We start from the raw sequence: 16,132 nt of genomic DNA, 5'->3' as shown, positions 1-16,132 counted from the left end.
TTTAATTACTCTTAATCTAGATTGTCCTTTGTCCTTTTCCATTGTCAACTTTATAATACAATGATCACAGTCCCCTTAATTTTTCCCTACCGACATTTGATCCACTTGGCGCCACTCATTCCCAAGTACCAGATCCAGCAGTACCTCCAGCACTGGGTCCTTTTCCATTGGCCTGGAAACATACTGCTGTCCATAGTTTCCTGAACACACTCAAGGAACCCTTACACCTCTCTTCCCTTTCCATTACTACTGCCACAGTCCATATTTGGTTAATTAAAGTCCACCATTATGACTGCACTATAAATCATGAACATCTCTATAGTTTCCTTGCAAATGTCTTCCTCTACATCTTCCCCACCAGCTGGTGCCTCATTGACTCATCTGAACAATGCAAATGCACAGCTTTTGCTCCATAGGTCTGGCAAAATAATATATTCCCCTGAATACTGCATGTGCTCCTTAACCAATGCTGTCATACCATTCTCTCCACAACACTTCCTTCCACGCTTATCTTATTTTTCCTGAACATGTCATATCCAGGAATATTTAATATCCAGTCATGCCTTTCTTTGAGCCAGGTCTCTGTTATAGCCATGACATCACATCGCCACTTGGCAATCTGCGCCTGTTAACTCACTAAGCCTATTTAACACACTCGGTGCCTTCCCAAACTTGCATAGTGATGCAATTTAAACATTATTAATTTCTCCCTTAATCTGAACCCACGTCATTTCTTACTATTTCTTACTCGGGTGCTACCTGCCTCTCCCAGTGGTTTGTGCATGTTTAAATTCATCTCTGAATTACCTTTTGATCCCCATACTCCCACCAAGTTAGTTTAACCATTCACCAATCGCCTGAGCAAATTGCTCAGCAGGGTACTCGGCCCTGGATATGTTTAGGTACAACTCGTCCAGCCTGTACAGGTCCCATCTCTCCCAGGGCCGGTAACTATTTTCCATAAATCGATTCTGTTGCAAGGTGGATTATTTGTTTCAATATAATACTGACAACACAAATTATCAACATTAGATTAAATGATCTTAGCACTAATCATTGGGCAGAATTTTCCCCTTGTTGGTGGGCGGGGGGGTGGGAGGGGGTGGGGAGGGTGGAAGGGGGTGGGGGGGGGTGGGGGCGGGCGGAGGGCACGGCGGGGGGGCTGTTCAGGAGTGGGCTCGTGGAGCCATGCCTCCGATCACTATGCACTTGCTGTGCAGGTGGGGGGGTTCCCTAAACCAGAGAGTGAGCTCTTTAAGCATGCGCGTGGAAGAGCGCACTCATTTCCCTGAGGCTAAGTGCAGCCTCAGAGAGACCGGCTCCACATTAAAGAATGTTAAAAACAGAAAAAAAATCCCTGACACTGTCACATGAGTTGGGACATGTCCATCACTTTTAGTGACACTTTTATTAAGTTTTTAAAAGCCTACGTGAAACCTCATCCAGCCTGTGGATGAGGTCTCATGTTTTTCCAATGCCCGGCAGGGCTCCCAGCCTCCCCACCAATCTTAAGGTCCACTAATTACGTAAATGACTTTGCCTCAATTGGCCATTGACAGGTCGGTGGGGGCACAGCTGGTTTGGTTGAGTCCCCGCCGACTTGAAAATTGAAATGAGGCGGGGTGACGTCGGGAGTTCCACCCGATGTTATCCCGCGTCATTTTACGCATCAGAAAGCGGGGCCCGCCCCCCCACTAGCTGACCGTGAAATCCTGGCCATTAGATATTTTGTACAGAACTTGGTATATTTTTGTTGACCCCTCATCATTCCTTAAAGCAAGGCAGAACCAGGAGTGTGATGAAATACTCTCCACTCGCCAGGATGAGGGGAACTTCAGCAATACTCAGAAAATTTGACACTATTCAGCATAAAGCAGCCCACTTGATTGGCACGCCATGTGCCACCTTAAACATTTGTTCCCACCAGCATTGTCTGCAGCTGTACCATCTGCATGCTGCACTACAGCAACTCCTTAATACTCCTCAGGCAACGTCTCCAAAATGTGCAAACAGCAGTTATAAGGACAAGCACAACAGACACATGGGGACATCAATTACACGCCATTCCATGTTGCAGCTATAGTGCCGTCCTTTACTGTGACCCATGAAACTCTCTCCCTCCGCACTGTGGCTGTTCCCACAGCACATGAACTGCAGCAGTTCAAGAAACCGCTCAAACTGCTCAGGGACAATTGGGAATGGTTAATCAATGTTGCTAGAGATGGACATATCCTGAGAATTAATGTTAAAGCCCAAAATAAACAAATAAAGTTTAACAAATATTATTGCGTAACTGATCATTTGTTTAAAACCGGAGAACCGGTTGGAGCTGAAGCAAAATAATTTTCTCCATCTCTGTATCCACCGAGTATCTTGACAAAATTGCTACTCAAAGCCACTGGAAGAAAGAGGAATCCACAATTTCTAGGGAATTTATTTTTGATTCAGAAATGGAATGTTAATATCCTTTAGCTCAACACGTTCCATCAGCAATCATTCGCCTAAATTTGCAGTCCCACATTTTGCTGAAGAAAAGCACTAAGTGCGAGGGATTTTCTGAGACCCCTTCAACACCCATCTCCCCCCTCCCCAGGTCTTCAGCGGGGTCCTTGGCCATTGCTGCTGTGTTGACTGGAATATCATGTGTCCTTGGATGGATGTTAATGACGTATAATTGGTCAATGGATTGTGGGCATAATGGGGGAAACAGCTCCTAAGTAATCCAATGAGGAATTCAGGAGAAACGTCTTTGCCCAGAGTATGGTGAGAATGCGGAATTCGATTGCTCGGGGAGTAGCTGCTGCAAATAATGCATTTAAGGGAAAGATGCCTAAGCATGGGAGAGGGTGGCATGGGCTGTTCAGTCGATAGATTGAGATGCAGGTGGGTGATAGAAAGCTCTTTGGAGCATAAATCTCGGCATGGGTTTAGTGACCTACTTCTGTACGCCACGTTATATGTAACACCATGTCACTTACTATAGGGGGAGGTGATGGCGTAGCGGTATTATTGCCGGACTAGTAATCCAGAGATATTACTCTGGGACCCAGGTTTGAATCCTGCTACAGCAGTTGATGGAATTTGAATGCAATAAAAATCTGGAATTAAAAGTTTAATGATGACAATTGTTGTAAAAAAAATCACCTGGTTCACTAATGCCCTTTAGGGAAGGAAATCTGTCATCCTTACATGTGACTCCTGAATCTTAAATGCCCTAGCAAACTATTTACTTATAACTGCTACAAAGTCACAAAAAAATAATGAAACCGGACAGATCACCCAGCATTGACGTAGACACTGGAACCTTCACTGCCACTGGGTCAAAATCCTGGAACTCCCTTCCTAACAGCACTGTGGATGTACCTTCAAGAAGGCAGCTCACCACCACATTCTCAAGGGCATCTAGGGATGGCCACCAAAGGCCACATCCTGTGAATGAATAAAAAATAATAATTCTGCCAGTTCCCTGCGGTTCCGTGCAATCCAATGTAATTCTCTGTAAATCTGTGTAGATCGATATCATTCTTTGTATTCACTGTAATTCGATGGAATCTCTCCAGCTGTTAGGTTTGTTTATAACACCATCTTAAACTTTTCAAACAGTAAAACAACAATTCTATTGATTTTATTATGGTTCATAATGAATGGTTTTACCTTCATGCTCAGAACGCTGACATTCTCTGGGGCCTCCCTTTCAAAGACAACAAGACCATGTTGATCGGTGTTTCTAGTCCGTCCTCCCTCAATGTTCACAGGCACATTAACGGCTGGAGTTCCATCAGGATAGGATACAGTTGCCTGTTGACACAAATATCCCAGAGCAGTCGTGAGAATATCCTCTTCAAATGCCTGTGCATCACATTAGCATAGATCCCTGAGCCAGTTTTATTTTAATTTGATCCGTGATATTCTTTACTGTATAGAAAGTGTCTGTATAGAAAGGGCTGTGATTTGCCAAATGCTCAAGCTGCAGTAACTGCCTCTGAAATGGAAGAAAATGTTCTTGAAGTTCTTATATGGAATGTCTTCTATTCATAAAATCGTAGAAGCATCACAGCGCAGAGGAAGGCCATTCGGCCGATGCTGTCCATGCCGGCTGTCCTAAGGAGCAATTCACATACTGCCACTCCCGTGCCCTCTCCCCACACCCCTATGCATTCACCTTTTGTAGATGTTTAGAAAATTTAGAAAATGTACAGCAAGAAAAGGAGGCCACTCTGCCCATCGTGCCTGTGCCTGCCAAGAAAGGAGCAACCCATCCTAATCCCATTTTCCCAGCACTTGGTCCATAGCCCTGGAGGTCACAGGACCTCAGTTGTATATTCAGACAACTTTTAAACGTGTTGAGTGCTTCTGCCTCTGGTACCCATTCAGACAGTGAGTTCCAGACCCTTACCATACTCAGGGTGGAAAAAAATCCTCACCTCCCCTCTAATCCATCTACCAATTACATTGAAGGAGCTGCCTTTGAATCTGTCCCCTGATTTGTTAACTTAGTTTATTTGTTTAGGCTTGAAAGAGTTACCAATTACATTAAATCTAATCTCCCTAGTCACCATCCTCCCTGCTGAGGAACAGAGGGTGTCTCCATCCACTCTATCTAGGCCCCTCACAACCTTGAGCACCTCAGTCAAATCTCCAAGACAAAAAAAATACCCCCGTCTTACAAATCTTTCCTCATAGCTGCAATTTTCCAGCCCTGGCAACATTCTTGTAAATCTCCTCTGTGCCATCTCAATAGCACCCTTCCTGTAGTGATGTGACCAGAACTGCACACACTGTTCAAGTTGTGGCCTAACAAAAGTTTTATAACGTTTCAGCTTCACTTTCCTGCTCTCATATTCTATGCCTCAGAGAATAAAGGAAATTATTCCATACACTGTCCAAGTCACCTGATCAAACTGCTCTGCTACTTTATAAGATAGTGGACATGCGTTCCAAAGTCCCTCACTTCATTTTCAGCTCTCAGTATTCTCCCATTTATTAGGTATCCCTTTGCCCTGTTTGACCACCCTAGATGCATCACACAAACATCTCCAGGTTGAATTCCATTTGCCATTTCACCGCCCACGTACAATCCAGTGATGTATTCCTGTCGGGAAAAGCAAAATACTGTGGATGCTGGAAATCTGAAACAAAAACAAAAATAGCTGGAAAAACTCAGCAGGTCTGACAGCATCTGCGGATAAGAAGACAGAGTTAGCGTTTCGAGTCTGTATGACCGTTCATCAGATCTTCTGATGAAGAGTCATACGGACTCGAAACTTTAACTGTCTTCATCTCCACAGATGCTGTCAGACCTGATATATTTCTGTCGTCTATTATATCCTTAATTTCAACTTTTTGGGAGAAATTAAGATCTGATAATCACCAGTGAGAAAACCTGGATATATCCCAAGGCCAATTTAGCAATGTGTTCAGCTGTTTCTGTAAGGAATGGACTTTGGCTCCTCCCTAATGCCAGATGGATGTGATATTGGGCTGGGTCACGCACAGCAGGCGGCTTCTCCACCACCCCACCATCACCGCCACCACCCCACCCCCTTCTACACACCGACATACACAAAAAAAGACACACGCACAAACAGACACATACATATTCCACTGCATTGCTTTCAATGCATATCAGCTGGGAAGTATAACAATGTCCATTGAATATCATCCTCTTTAAACTGCCACACGCGGGAGAATGTCTTCAGTGCAAACTCCAGCTTCTTAGTGACTGTGTTGGCTTAAAACTGATTTGTGACTCTTTGAAACTCTTCTTTTGTCTGTATTTGCTAAACACCAAATTAAACTGGTGCAATATAGTTAACTGCTTGTATTCTGTACTTGGACTAGGACAAGTAAAATTCAGCAAATACTGTCAACGATTTTATTGTTTGGAAGAGTGAAAAGCAGTCAGATTGTAGGATTCATACCATTAAAAACTGATCTGGAGCACAGAGATCTCTCTTCACAGTTAACTAGGAGATAGATCCAAGAAAGCTGTGATTTACATGTAAGTAAGGGCATCTTAATTTTCAACTATAAATTGTCCGGACATAGAGCAGTGGTAGCAAAGAAGCTATGAACACTTCTGAATAGCGTATCTCAAAACCTCCTGCAAACTATGGCGGACATGGGGCACTGCCTTTCTTTTAGTTGGCTGGTTATCTGGAGGCCTGGATTAATGATCTGAGATGACAGCAGCATATAAATTTAAATTCAATTGATTAAATAAATTAAGTAACAAAGGTCAAATGTCATTCATGGAGACCAGGATTGTCGTGAAAACCCATCTGTTTCACTAACATGTTTTAGGGAAAGAATCTGCAGTCTCTACTCAGTCTGCATGTGACTCCAGGCCCAGAGAAATGTGGTTGAATCTTAACTGCCCTCTGAAATGGCCTAACGTGTCACATAGCTGTATTCAAGAAGGTGGCTCAGAGCCTTCGTCTCAAATGTAATCAGGGGCCAGCAGATAAGAACAGAAATCGTTGAATATATTCATCAGGTCAAGCTACATCTGCAGAGAAACAAACAGTTAATGTTTCAGCTCTATTACTAGAACACTGAAGATATATAATCAATCTGAAATTCTCACACATTTCGTTCTCTACAGATACCGTCTGGCATGACGATTATTTCCAACATGCTTTTAAAAACAATCAATCAGTAATTCCGATTTCCAGCACCCGCAGTGGTGGCTTTAGTCGTAGACATGGGAGAATCTTGGCCTTGTCAGAGACCCCCACAATCTCTGACTGAATAAAAAATGCTTGAAGAAAATCTGGGACAGCCTGCATATAAGGAGATGCAAAATCGTTTTTTAAGCAACAGGCATGAGGAAAATCCATAACTTGTGCAAACCAGTGTTGGACCTTTAATTGACCTTGTGGAAATCCCATGGATGGTGGGGATTAATGATTGCCCATCCTGTCCAAGTATTGGCCTTGATGGAAAGCAAAATTAGGGCCGGTTGCAAAATCAGGGTCTAATCCCCACTGCACCCATAGGCTCATTGACGTCTACAGCACAGAAGGCCATTCGGCCCATCATGTCCGCACCAGCCAACAAAGATCTGACAACGTTAATCCCATTTTCCAGTGCTTGGCCCATAGCCCTGGAGGCTAAGGCAACGCAAGTAAATATCTAAATACTTCTTAAATGTTGCAAGAGTTTCAGCCTCAACCACCCTTCCAGGCAGTTCCAGACACCCACCACTCCCTGGGTGAAACATTTTCTCCTCAACTCCCCTCTTAGACTTCCACCTCTTACCTTAAATCTATGCCCCCTGGTTATTGACCCCTCTACTAATGGAAAAAGTGTCTTCCTATCTACCCTATCTATGTCCCTCATAACGTTATACACCTCTATCAGGTCCCCTCTCAACCTTCGCTGCTCCAAGGAAAACAACCCCAGCCTACCAATCTTTCCTTATAGCTCAGAGCCTCCAGCCCAGGCAGCATCCTGGTAAATCCCCTCTGCAACCTCTCCAGTGCAGTCAATCCTTCCTATAATGTGGTACCAGAACTGCACACAGTACTCCAATTGTGGCCTAAAAAGTATTTTATACAGCTCCAGCATTCCCTCCCTGCTCCTGTTTTCCAAGCCTCGGCTAATAAAGGCCAGTATCCCATATGCATTCTTAACCACCTTATCTATCTGCCCTGCTACTTTCAGGGAACTGTGGATATGCACATCAAAGTCCCTCTGATCTTCAGTACTTTCCAGGGTCCTACCATTCACAGTGCAATCCCTTGCTTTGCTAGCCCTCCCCCAGTGCATTACCTCACACTTTTCCAGTTTGAATTCCATTTGCCACTGCTCTGCCCACCTGACCAGCCCATTGATACCCTCCTGCAGTTTACAGCTATCTTCCTCACTATTTACCATCCTACCAATTTTCATGTCATCTGCAAAACTCTTGATCATACCTCCTACATTTAAGTCCAAATCATTTATGTACAACACAAACAGCAAGGGCCCCAGCACCGAGCCCTGTGGAACCCCACTGGAAACAGACTTCCAGCCACAGAAACTGGATCTCTAGCATCACCCTCTGCTTCCTGCCTCTCAGCCAATTTTGGATCCGATGTGCCACTTTGCCTTGGATCCCATGAGCTCTTACTTTCTTGACCAGTCTGCCATAACCCCACCCCCACCAGTAATACCAGCCCAAACCCCCAGCCCCACCAGCCATCCTGTCCTTCAGTGAACTAGAGATCAGTGCTAAAATTGCCCTGATTATCTGGTTACTTACCACTGTAGCAAAAGGAGACTTTGGCATGAAGTGCCGGCTTGTTTTTGATAAATCAATCACATATGGTGAGGAAACAAATTTGATGCTGCTGAGTTCAAGCTCTTCCATTTCACCACCTGTAAAAGATTAGAGATGCATTCAGTCCATCATTTTTCTCACTTTGTGTCTTCCTGGAGTGTGTATCTAGATGAATTACTCAAGCTTCTGGAGGGAACTTTGAACCTAAAACCTTCTGCATCAAAAGGCACCAGTGCTACCAACTGAGCCACAGCCTGTAAGCATGGACCAAGCATTCAGCAGCCCAATTTACATCTCTCCCAATGTTTATTTGCATTGCTTTCAATGTGCAGTTCAGATGGTTACCTGCAGTAACTGACGGGATGTCCATAACCCAAACGTTTGGCCCATATATTAAAATATACTATCACTATGAACTATATTGTAAAAGCAAAACACACTGGGTTACTTTAATCTAGCTTACTTACTGACTAATTCCACAGTCGTCACTGCCATATAGAGGTGCAGTCCCACTAATTCATTTCTGGATAACAGGTTGGATTTTTCCAATAGACTCTGAGTGTTGAGAGATGAATTGACTTTTCCATGCACCATCTGAAAATGAGGAGAGAGATATCTTTATTCGTTAAGAATTAATATGAGAGTATTATGTTAAAATCTGCTTTTCAACCAAAAGGAAATTGCATAACAACACTCAACATTGTGGATCGTGTACGAGATAATTAAAATGGTGCATGGAATATTTGGCTTTATCTCTGGGTGGGTGTATGGCTGGTGGTTGAAATGCAAAGCAGTGGGAGTTATCTTTTAGCTTTATGAATCTCTTTTCAGACACCATCTGGAGTACTGTGCTCCAATGTGGGCATCGTATCATGGTCCTTGGAGAGAGTGAAGTGTGCAAGAAATGGCGCATGGAGGGTCAATTGAACATCTCAAAATTGAGATTCATTGACTTTTGTTGGGTGAGCCTAGTAAGGAGATGCAAACGACCTGGTAGATTGAGTTAAGACAAAGATCATTTATGGCATAATTGAATGGAAGGAAAGGTTGTTCGATTAAATTGCCTACTCCTGTTTCAATACTTCTTCTGCTTTGTGTTTCCACTTTTTCTCATTTAATAAAATGTCAACCATTTAGACTGAATTCACTGTTTATTGAGCTAATGTTATCTTGAATTATCAAGTTATCCATGCTTCATGGCATCCACCCTCATCCTAGTTTCTTGATCTGACCAAAGCGGTGTGGGGCGGGGCAGGGGCAGTGGGGATGTGATAGGATGGTAGTCCCAGGGTGTGGAGGTGGGGAGGGTGGTCATGTGGCACGAGTGGTTAGTTGGGTCAGTTTGTGGGTTCCATTGTGGATAGACAGGGGAGGGGGTGTATAGTTGAAGGTGTGGGTAGTCGTGTGGATAGTTTGTTGGGGGAGGTATTGACGGCCCTATTGACGGGTGGGGGGGGGTTAATCAGGGGGTGTGTATACATGGGCATGTGTTGACACGGACCGGGTATCGGATCTGCTGTGGTTAGTCGAGGGTGTGGTTTGTGGTAGGATAGTTTATTGGGAGTAAGTAGTCAGGTTAGGGGTGGATATTCTAGTGGATTGAGTTTTTGTGGGGTGGTATGTAGTTGGTCGCCAGTTAGTTGGGTGTGTGTGTGGTTATTTAAGGTTCTGAATGGTTGTGGGAATGGCTGGTTGGAGGTATTGGGAACTTGGGGTGTGAGTTGCGGAAAGTTAACATTCGTGGGTATGTGTAGACGAAGGGGTGTGTCATTAATGGAGTAGTTTAGCAGGGGGTGGAGTATTCAAGGGTTGAGCAGTCAGGGGGCATGTTATGGGGTGAGTGGTCAGGAATGAACAGTCATATCATGGCATAATTTGTCAGGAGAAGTCATATGGTTGGGAGTTTTGGGGGTGTTGTGGGAGTGGGGGTAATTTAGAGGAATGTGTGAAGGGAGCAAGGTGGAGTGGCGCCCATTGTGTATCACTGACATACGCCAGAAATGGTCAACAGGACAATACCCCAGCAATTAAGTACTGCACAACAGGCCAAAATCTCCACACTGAGGCCAGTATCAAATATGTTTTCAGAGGTGCCCGAGCAGCACAAATCAATGCTATAAGCTGCCTGGACAATTGAAACACTTGTCACAGGTCCTGACTTCCAAAGGGTCTCAGTGCTTACCAAAGATGAACATCTCATCATTCCCTGCTTTTGGTGTCCAAAGGTTTGTCTTATCGCCTCAATTATTGATCCACTTTGCTTTAAAATGTTCCCCTGTATTCTGCTTCCACCATTGTTATTAACAAGTCTAAGCAACCGTCTTCTTATTTTTTCCTAATATATTCCTATGCCCTTTTGGTGACTATTGCTCTCGAGTTGCCAACTTAACAACCGGTCAAAATAATCTTCCCAATATACCATGACACAATGTTATCATTCTGAACAGGCCTATCTGAATCCACTCAACCAATTTTACTGTAATTAATGGATTCTGGTTTCTCAGGTTTCTCCATTTCTGTGTCAATTGTATTATTGCTACATGCTTCTCTATCATAAACACAATCTTTAGGCCGTGAATAATATATTATTCCTGGTGAATTACAGTATTTGAAATATAATTAGAAATGCATTGAAGCCTGAAAACATGGAGTGGAATTGGGATGAGGGGTGGATTAGAGCTCGATGGAGGTTTCTGAACTTCCACCATAACTTGGAAAATTAACATGTTCCATTTGTCTTTGATTCCCGTTAAGGTTCCACGGGCAGACCATTGTGAAGAATCATCATGGGAGGTACAGGCAATGAAGAATAGCAGAGATTAAGTTCCAATACAAGTACCAAATTGAATTCAAGTGTCCACATCCCAAAAACAAAAACCATAAATACCTACATACCGTTAATTCTTGTTCTAGTCCCCCGATGTACGTCTTATTGCCACTTCCATGGAGGATCCCGAACCTGACATATGCCTTTCCCTCCACAGCCTCACCGTATGTGTGCCTTTCAAAAAAGCAGATAAGTTTCATAGGTATTTGGTTATAAACAACTGGAAGAATAGCAATGTGGAAATGAAGCCTCATTATTATTGCTTGTTTTTTATTTTTTCTAAGGATATGGACAAGGCTAGCCTTAATTGTCCATCCTCATTGCCCTAATGCGATAGTGAGCTGGTTAACACAGTGAACCAGCTTGCACCATTGGTAATGAATTGACAATTGAATTCAATCTTTGTTTTGTAATTAATTACTTACTGTCATTATTCCTCATTTAAAAGAAGTAGATAAGTTAATTGGAAGAATTATTGTTGCTTACCAACTACATTTATTGCAACATATTTAAATTAAAGGTAGCAAGAGTCCATTGCAAACTTTACAACATGAAATCTTGGTACACACGGTGATATTTAATACAGACGAATATGCAAACATACTAATTAATTTTGAGAAAAAATGGTTTAATGAAAATTGCCAGATTCACATTAACCTTTTGTGTGCACAAACAGGAGAAATTATGGTGTGCAAAATTTCCCTTCGTCCCTTCATGTTTAGTAAATTGGGCAAAGCATCATGTGGAAAGGATCCTTAGTACAGTGACTATATGAGTGGACTAGGAGCTTTGCAGAGCCTAAGGTGAAATCCCACCTGTAGGATCAGGAGAATTTAATTGAAAAGAATGAATAAAATAACTAGACATCAAAATGTTGACTTCATTATAAGCATAAATTAATGAAGTTAATTTGTGAAGACGACATTTAGAATAGCCAGGTGAAGAGGGGAACAAGTGGAACAATAAACCTGTGGAGAGCTGAGTTAATAAATAAACAGTCAAAGAAGATCTTGATGAAACAGAATGTTGCAATTATTCCAAAGATTTAAGGGTAGGAATTCATATAATGGAGTTTCACTTTGGTGGTAAAACTCTGGACAACAATAAGAACAAACATCAATGATTTCAAAAGCCTAATGAGCTGACCTCTATTTATGTGGAGTCAGAAACCTCCCCGAAAGCATTTCGTGGGTGGCTTTTCTAGGTCCCACCCGATAGTCTGTTTCATTGCAGTCAATGGACAAGTTTATCGGGCAGGGCGTGCATTGCCTGGTCAAAATGACAATGTCAGCTTACCTCACCACCCAATGTGAATATGGAGGAATTGCAATTTCATACAAAATTCACTGCAACAACATCAGCAATGTTTGTTCATTTAGTTCCTTCAGCATAGTGGACCATCCTAAGGCTACCCATAGGAGCATTTTAAAACAACTTATGGCACTGGGCCAAATAAGGAGACATCATGTCATTTGAAAAATACGTTTGTTTAAGGATGTACATTTCAGAAGTGTCTTAAAGGAAAAAAGGTGAGGTAAAGATGTGGAGAGGAGTAGAGATGGAATTCCAGAGCCTGGGACCTAGGCAACTGTTGACTTCACCAAAAGTGCAACAATGATATTTGGAAATACACAAGAGGCCCGAGTTTGAGGAGTGAAGCTGTCTCGGAAGGGAATATGGAGGGGAAATGACATGGAGCTTTTTGAAAAATATGGTGAGAATTTTAAAATGCAAATGTTGCTTGAGTGGGAGCCAGTGTAGATCACAGGGCGGGGGGGTAGGGGACCTAGATTTGTTGAGAGCTAGGGCATGAGCATAAGAGATTTGAATTACCTCAGGTTTACAGAGGGTAGAAAGTGGGAGACCAATATCGAGGAAACAAAGGCAATGATCAAGGTTTCAGCAGTAGATGAGCTGAGACAGGGAAAAGTCAAGCGATGTTACAGCGGTGGAACTATTTGTTATGGAAATAATATGAGGTTGGAAGATCATCTCTAAAGGATAATCTATCACCAAGGTTGCGAAATAACTGACTTAATGTCAAACTGTTTCAGGGAGTTGATAGCAAGGGACTTTGGAATGGGGAGCAAAAACAATCATTCTTCAAGCTTTATAAATCTACCAAAGCCATTGTTGTAGCTTTTCCTCATCGTTCTGTCAGCCTCATATAGTCAGAAAGAAACTTCCACGATCAGTTCCTGAAGGTGCAGGACATTTCCTGGGCAGGAGAAAGTCTTTGGCACATTGATGCACTATTGACAGGATAGAGCAAACGTGTCAATTGTGGCCATAAGAAACCCCCTGCTGAATGTCACCCCTTTTTTTAAATACAGCAAACATATCGGCGCTGAAACACTGGCACCACTTCATTTGGAGAAGTATAAGTGCTGCCATGCTGCCTGAAGACTCAATCATCCCACTTACTTTGCCACAACTTTGAACTTGAACTCATCTTTCGTCACAAGGTAAAACATTTCGTCTGCTTGTATCTTGACATCAAATCTGGGGAGAACTTCAACAACACATTATAATGGTTCTTGATCATGATCATGCAAAATGTTTACAGCTTTGCAGGTAAAATAGCTCATAAATTCATCTCAAGGAACAACCTAGGTGTGGTAAATAGACAATGGTCCCAGTAGGATTGATTCCCATACCACATCTCACCTGCTCCTAGTCTTTCTAGGAGTCAGAGTCCATGATTCTCTTAAGGTTAACTTGCAGGTTGAGTCAGTAGTTAGGAAGGCAAATGCAATGTTGGCATTTATTTCAAGAGGACTAGGATATAAAAGCAGTGATATGCTGCTGGAGCTTTATAAGGCTCTGGTCAGACCACATTTAGAATATTGTGAGCAATTTTGGGCCCCGTATCTCAGAATGGATGTTCTGGCCCTGGAGAGAGTCCAGATGAGGTTCACGAGAACGATCCCAAGAATGAAAGGCTTAACATATGAGGAATGTTTGAGGACTCTGGGTCTATACTCGATGGAGTTTAGAAGGATGAGGGGGGATCTGATTGAAACTTACAGAATACTGAAAGGCCTGGATAGAGTGGACATGGGGAAGATGTTTCCATTAGTAGGAGAATCTAGGACCTGAGGGCACAGCCTCAGAGTAAAGGGAAGACCTTTTAAAACAGAGACGAGGAGAAACTTCTTTAGCCAGAGAATGGTGAATCTATGGAATTCATGGCCACAGAAGGCTGTGGAGGCCAGGTCAATGATTTAAGACGGAGATAGAGAGGTTCTTGTCTGGTAAAGGGATCAAAGATTACGGGGAGAAGACGGGAGAATGGAGTTGAGAAACTTATCAGCATGATTGGATGGTGGAGCAGACTCGATGGGCCGATTGGCCTAATTTCTGCTCCTATGTCTTATGGTCTTGTGGTTTTATGCTCCAAATTCATCCCAACCCCCGGATGTAAATTTTCTTTTACATTCCCAGGACCGAGAATTATGAACCTATATTCTGCTATAGGTGGCAAGATATTTAATTGTATGTTTGTGGAAGGCATGAATATGTAAAAAAAAAAGGGAATTTGATATAAACATCTTTTCGCAGTTGCAGAAACCAGTTTAATGGTGGGTGCATGTGCTTTTGTAAGGTGAAACCAGAAGGTGTATTACAATGACAAACAATTCCACACTGAACAACACAATTCTCTACCTTATTAAAAACAATTATACCTCACGCAAAGCTACTCATCATTGTCATTAAAGCAGAATAATCATGGCCCTTTTGCACTTTGAATGTGCAATCGCAGCGAGTAGCCAATCACAATAAATACATCTCTGTGCACGTGTGCATGAATATATCTATGAAAATCCTTGTACATGCATGTGACATGTGTGCGCGTGTATATGGCAGATTTGCTGATGTGTAATAATTATATGCATGGTTGTGGGTGTGGGGAATGTACACGAGCTGTGGGTGTGCATATGTGAACACGTGCATTTGTATGTATTCTCATACACAAGAATGTGTATGATTTTGCATGTCCATGTGTGTATTTATACTTATAAAGGGTATATACCTCTTTCCTTGTACTTAGAACCATAGAAAAGTTGCAGCACAGAAGGAGGCCATTCGGCCCATCTTGTCCATGCATGTGCCCTTTCTAATCCCACCTTCCTGCATCTGGCCCATAGCCCTGCAGCTTACAGCACTTAAGGTGAAGATCCAGGTACTTTTTAAAAGAGTTTAGAGTTTCTGCCTCTACCACCAACTTGGGCAGCGAATTCCAGACACCCACTATTCTCTGCGTAAAAAGTTCTTCCTTATGTCCCCCCTACACTTTCTGCCACTCATCTTGAATCTATGTCCCCTGGTTCTAGAATTCTCCACCAAGAGAAACAATTTTATCCTGTCTACTCTATCTATTCCCCTCATAATTTTGTACGCCTTAATCAAGTCACCTCTCAGCCTTCTTTGTTCTAAGGAAAATAACCCCAACCTATCCAATCTCTCCTCATAGCTACACTTTTCTAACCCTGGCAACAATCTTGTAAACCTCCTCTACACTTTCTCCAGAGCTATTGCGTCCTTCCGGTAATGTGGTGACCAGAACTGCACACAATACTCCAGTTGTGGCCTCACCAGTGTTTTATACAATTCTAACATTATATCCTTACTTTTATATTCTATACCTCTGCCAATGAAGGAGAGCATTCCATTTGCCTTCTTTACAACCTTGTCTATTTGAACTGCTGCCTTCAGGGACCTGTGTACTTGTACACCAAGATCTCTCACTTCATCTACCTCTCTTAGTATATTCCCATTTATTGTGTAATCCCTGTAACTGTTTGACCTCCCTAAATGTATGACCTCACAGTTCTCTCTTTTAAAATCCATCTGCCACTTTACCACCCACTCCACCAGCCCATCTATATTGTTTTGGAGATTATGGCTATCCTCTACTCGACTTGTGTATGTGCGTAAGCATGTTTATGTACATGCATTTCTGCATTTGCACATGTGCATATGCATGTGTATCTCATACACATGCAGGTAGGCACACCAGTTTCAGCACTCTATGGGATAAT

The 16,132-nt window shown here is 42.7% G+C and overlaps 1 protein-coding gene across 1 annotated transcript in view; it reads right to left on the bottom strand.

Annotated features, from left to right (window-relative positions):
• Nucleotides 1-16,132, bottom strand: part of LOC121291210 (complement C4-like) — a 209,586-nt gene that overhangs the window by 137,493 nt on the left and 55,961 nt on the right. Inside the window, exons 7-11 of the mRNA XM_041212296.1 lie at nucleotides 13,515-13,602; nucleotides 11,159-11,264; nucleotides 8,731-8,857; nucleotides 8,246-8,361; nucleotides 3,655-3,798 (exon numbers count right to left, since the gene is read on the bottom strand). Coding sequence (XP_041068230.1) covers nucleotides 3,655-3,798; nucleotides 8,246-8,361; nucleotides 8,731-8,857; nucleotides 11,159-11,264; nucleotides 13,515-13,602 — 581 coding nt within the window. The remainder of the gene's footprint in view (nucleotides 1-3,654; nucleotides 3,799-8,245; nucleotides 8,362-8,730; nucleotides 8,858-11,158; nucleotides 11,265-13,514; nucleotides 13,603-16,132) is intronic.

The sequence above is a fragment of the Carcharodon carcharias genome, chromosome 19 (genome assembly GCF_017639515.1).
Source record: "Carcharodon carcharias isolate sCarCar2 chromosome 19, sCarCar2.pri, whole genome shotgun sequence".
Classification (NCBI taxonomy): domain Eukaryota; kingdom Metazoa; phylum Chordata; class Chondrichthyes; order Lamniformes; family Lamnidae; genus Carcharodon; species Carcharodon carcharias.
This window is presented reverse-complemented; position numbering and strand designations above follow the sequence as displayed.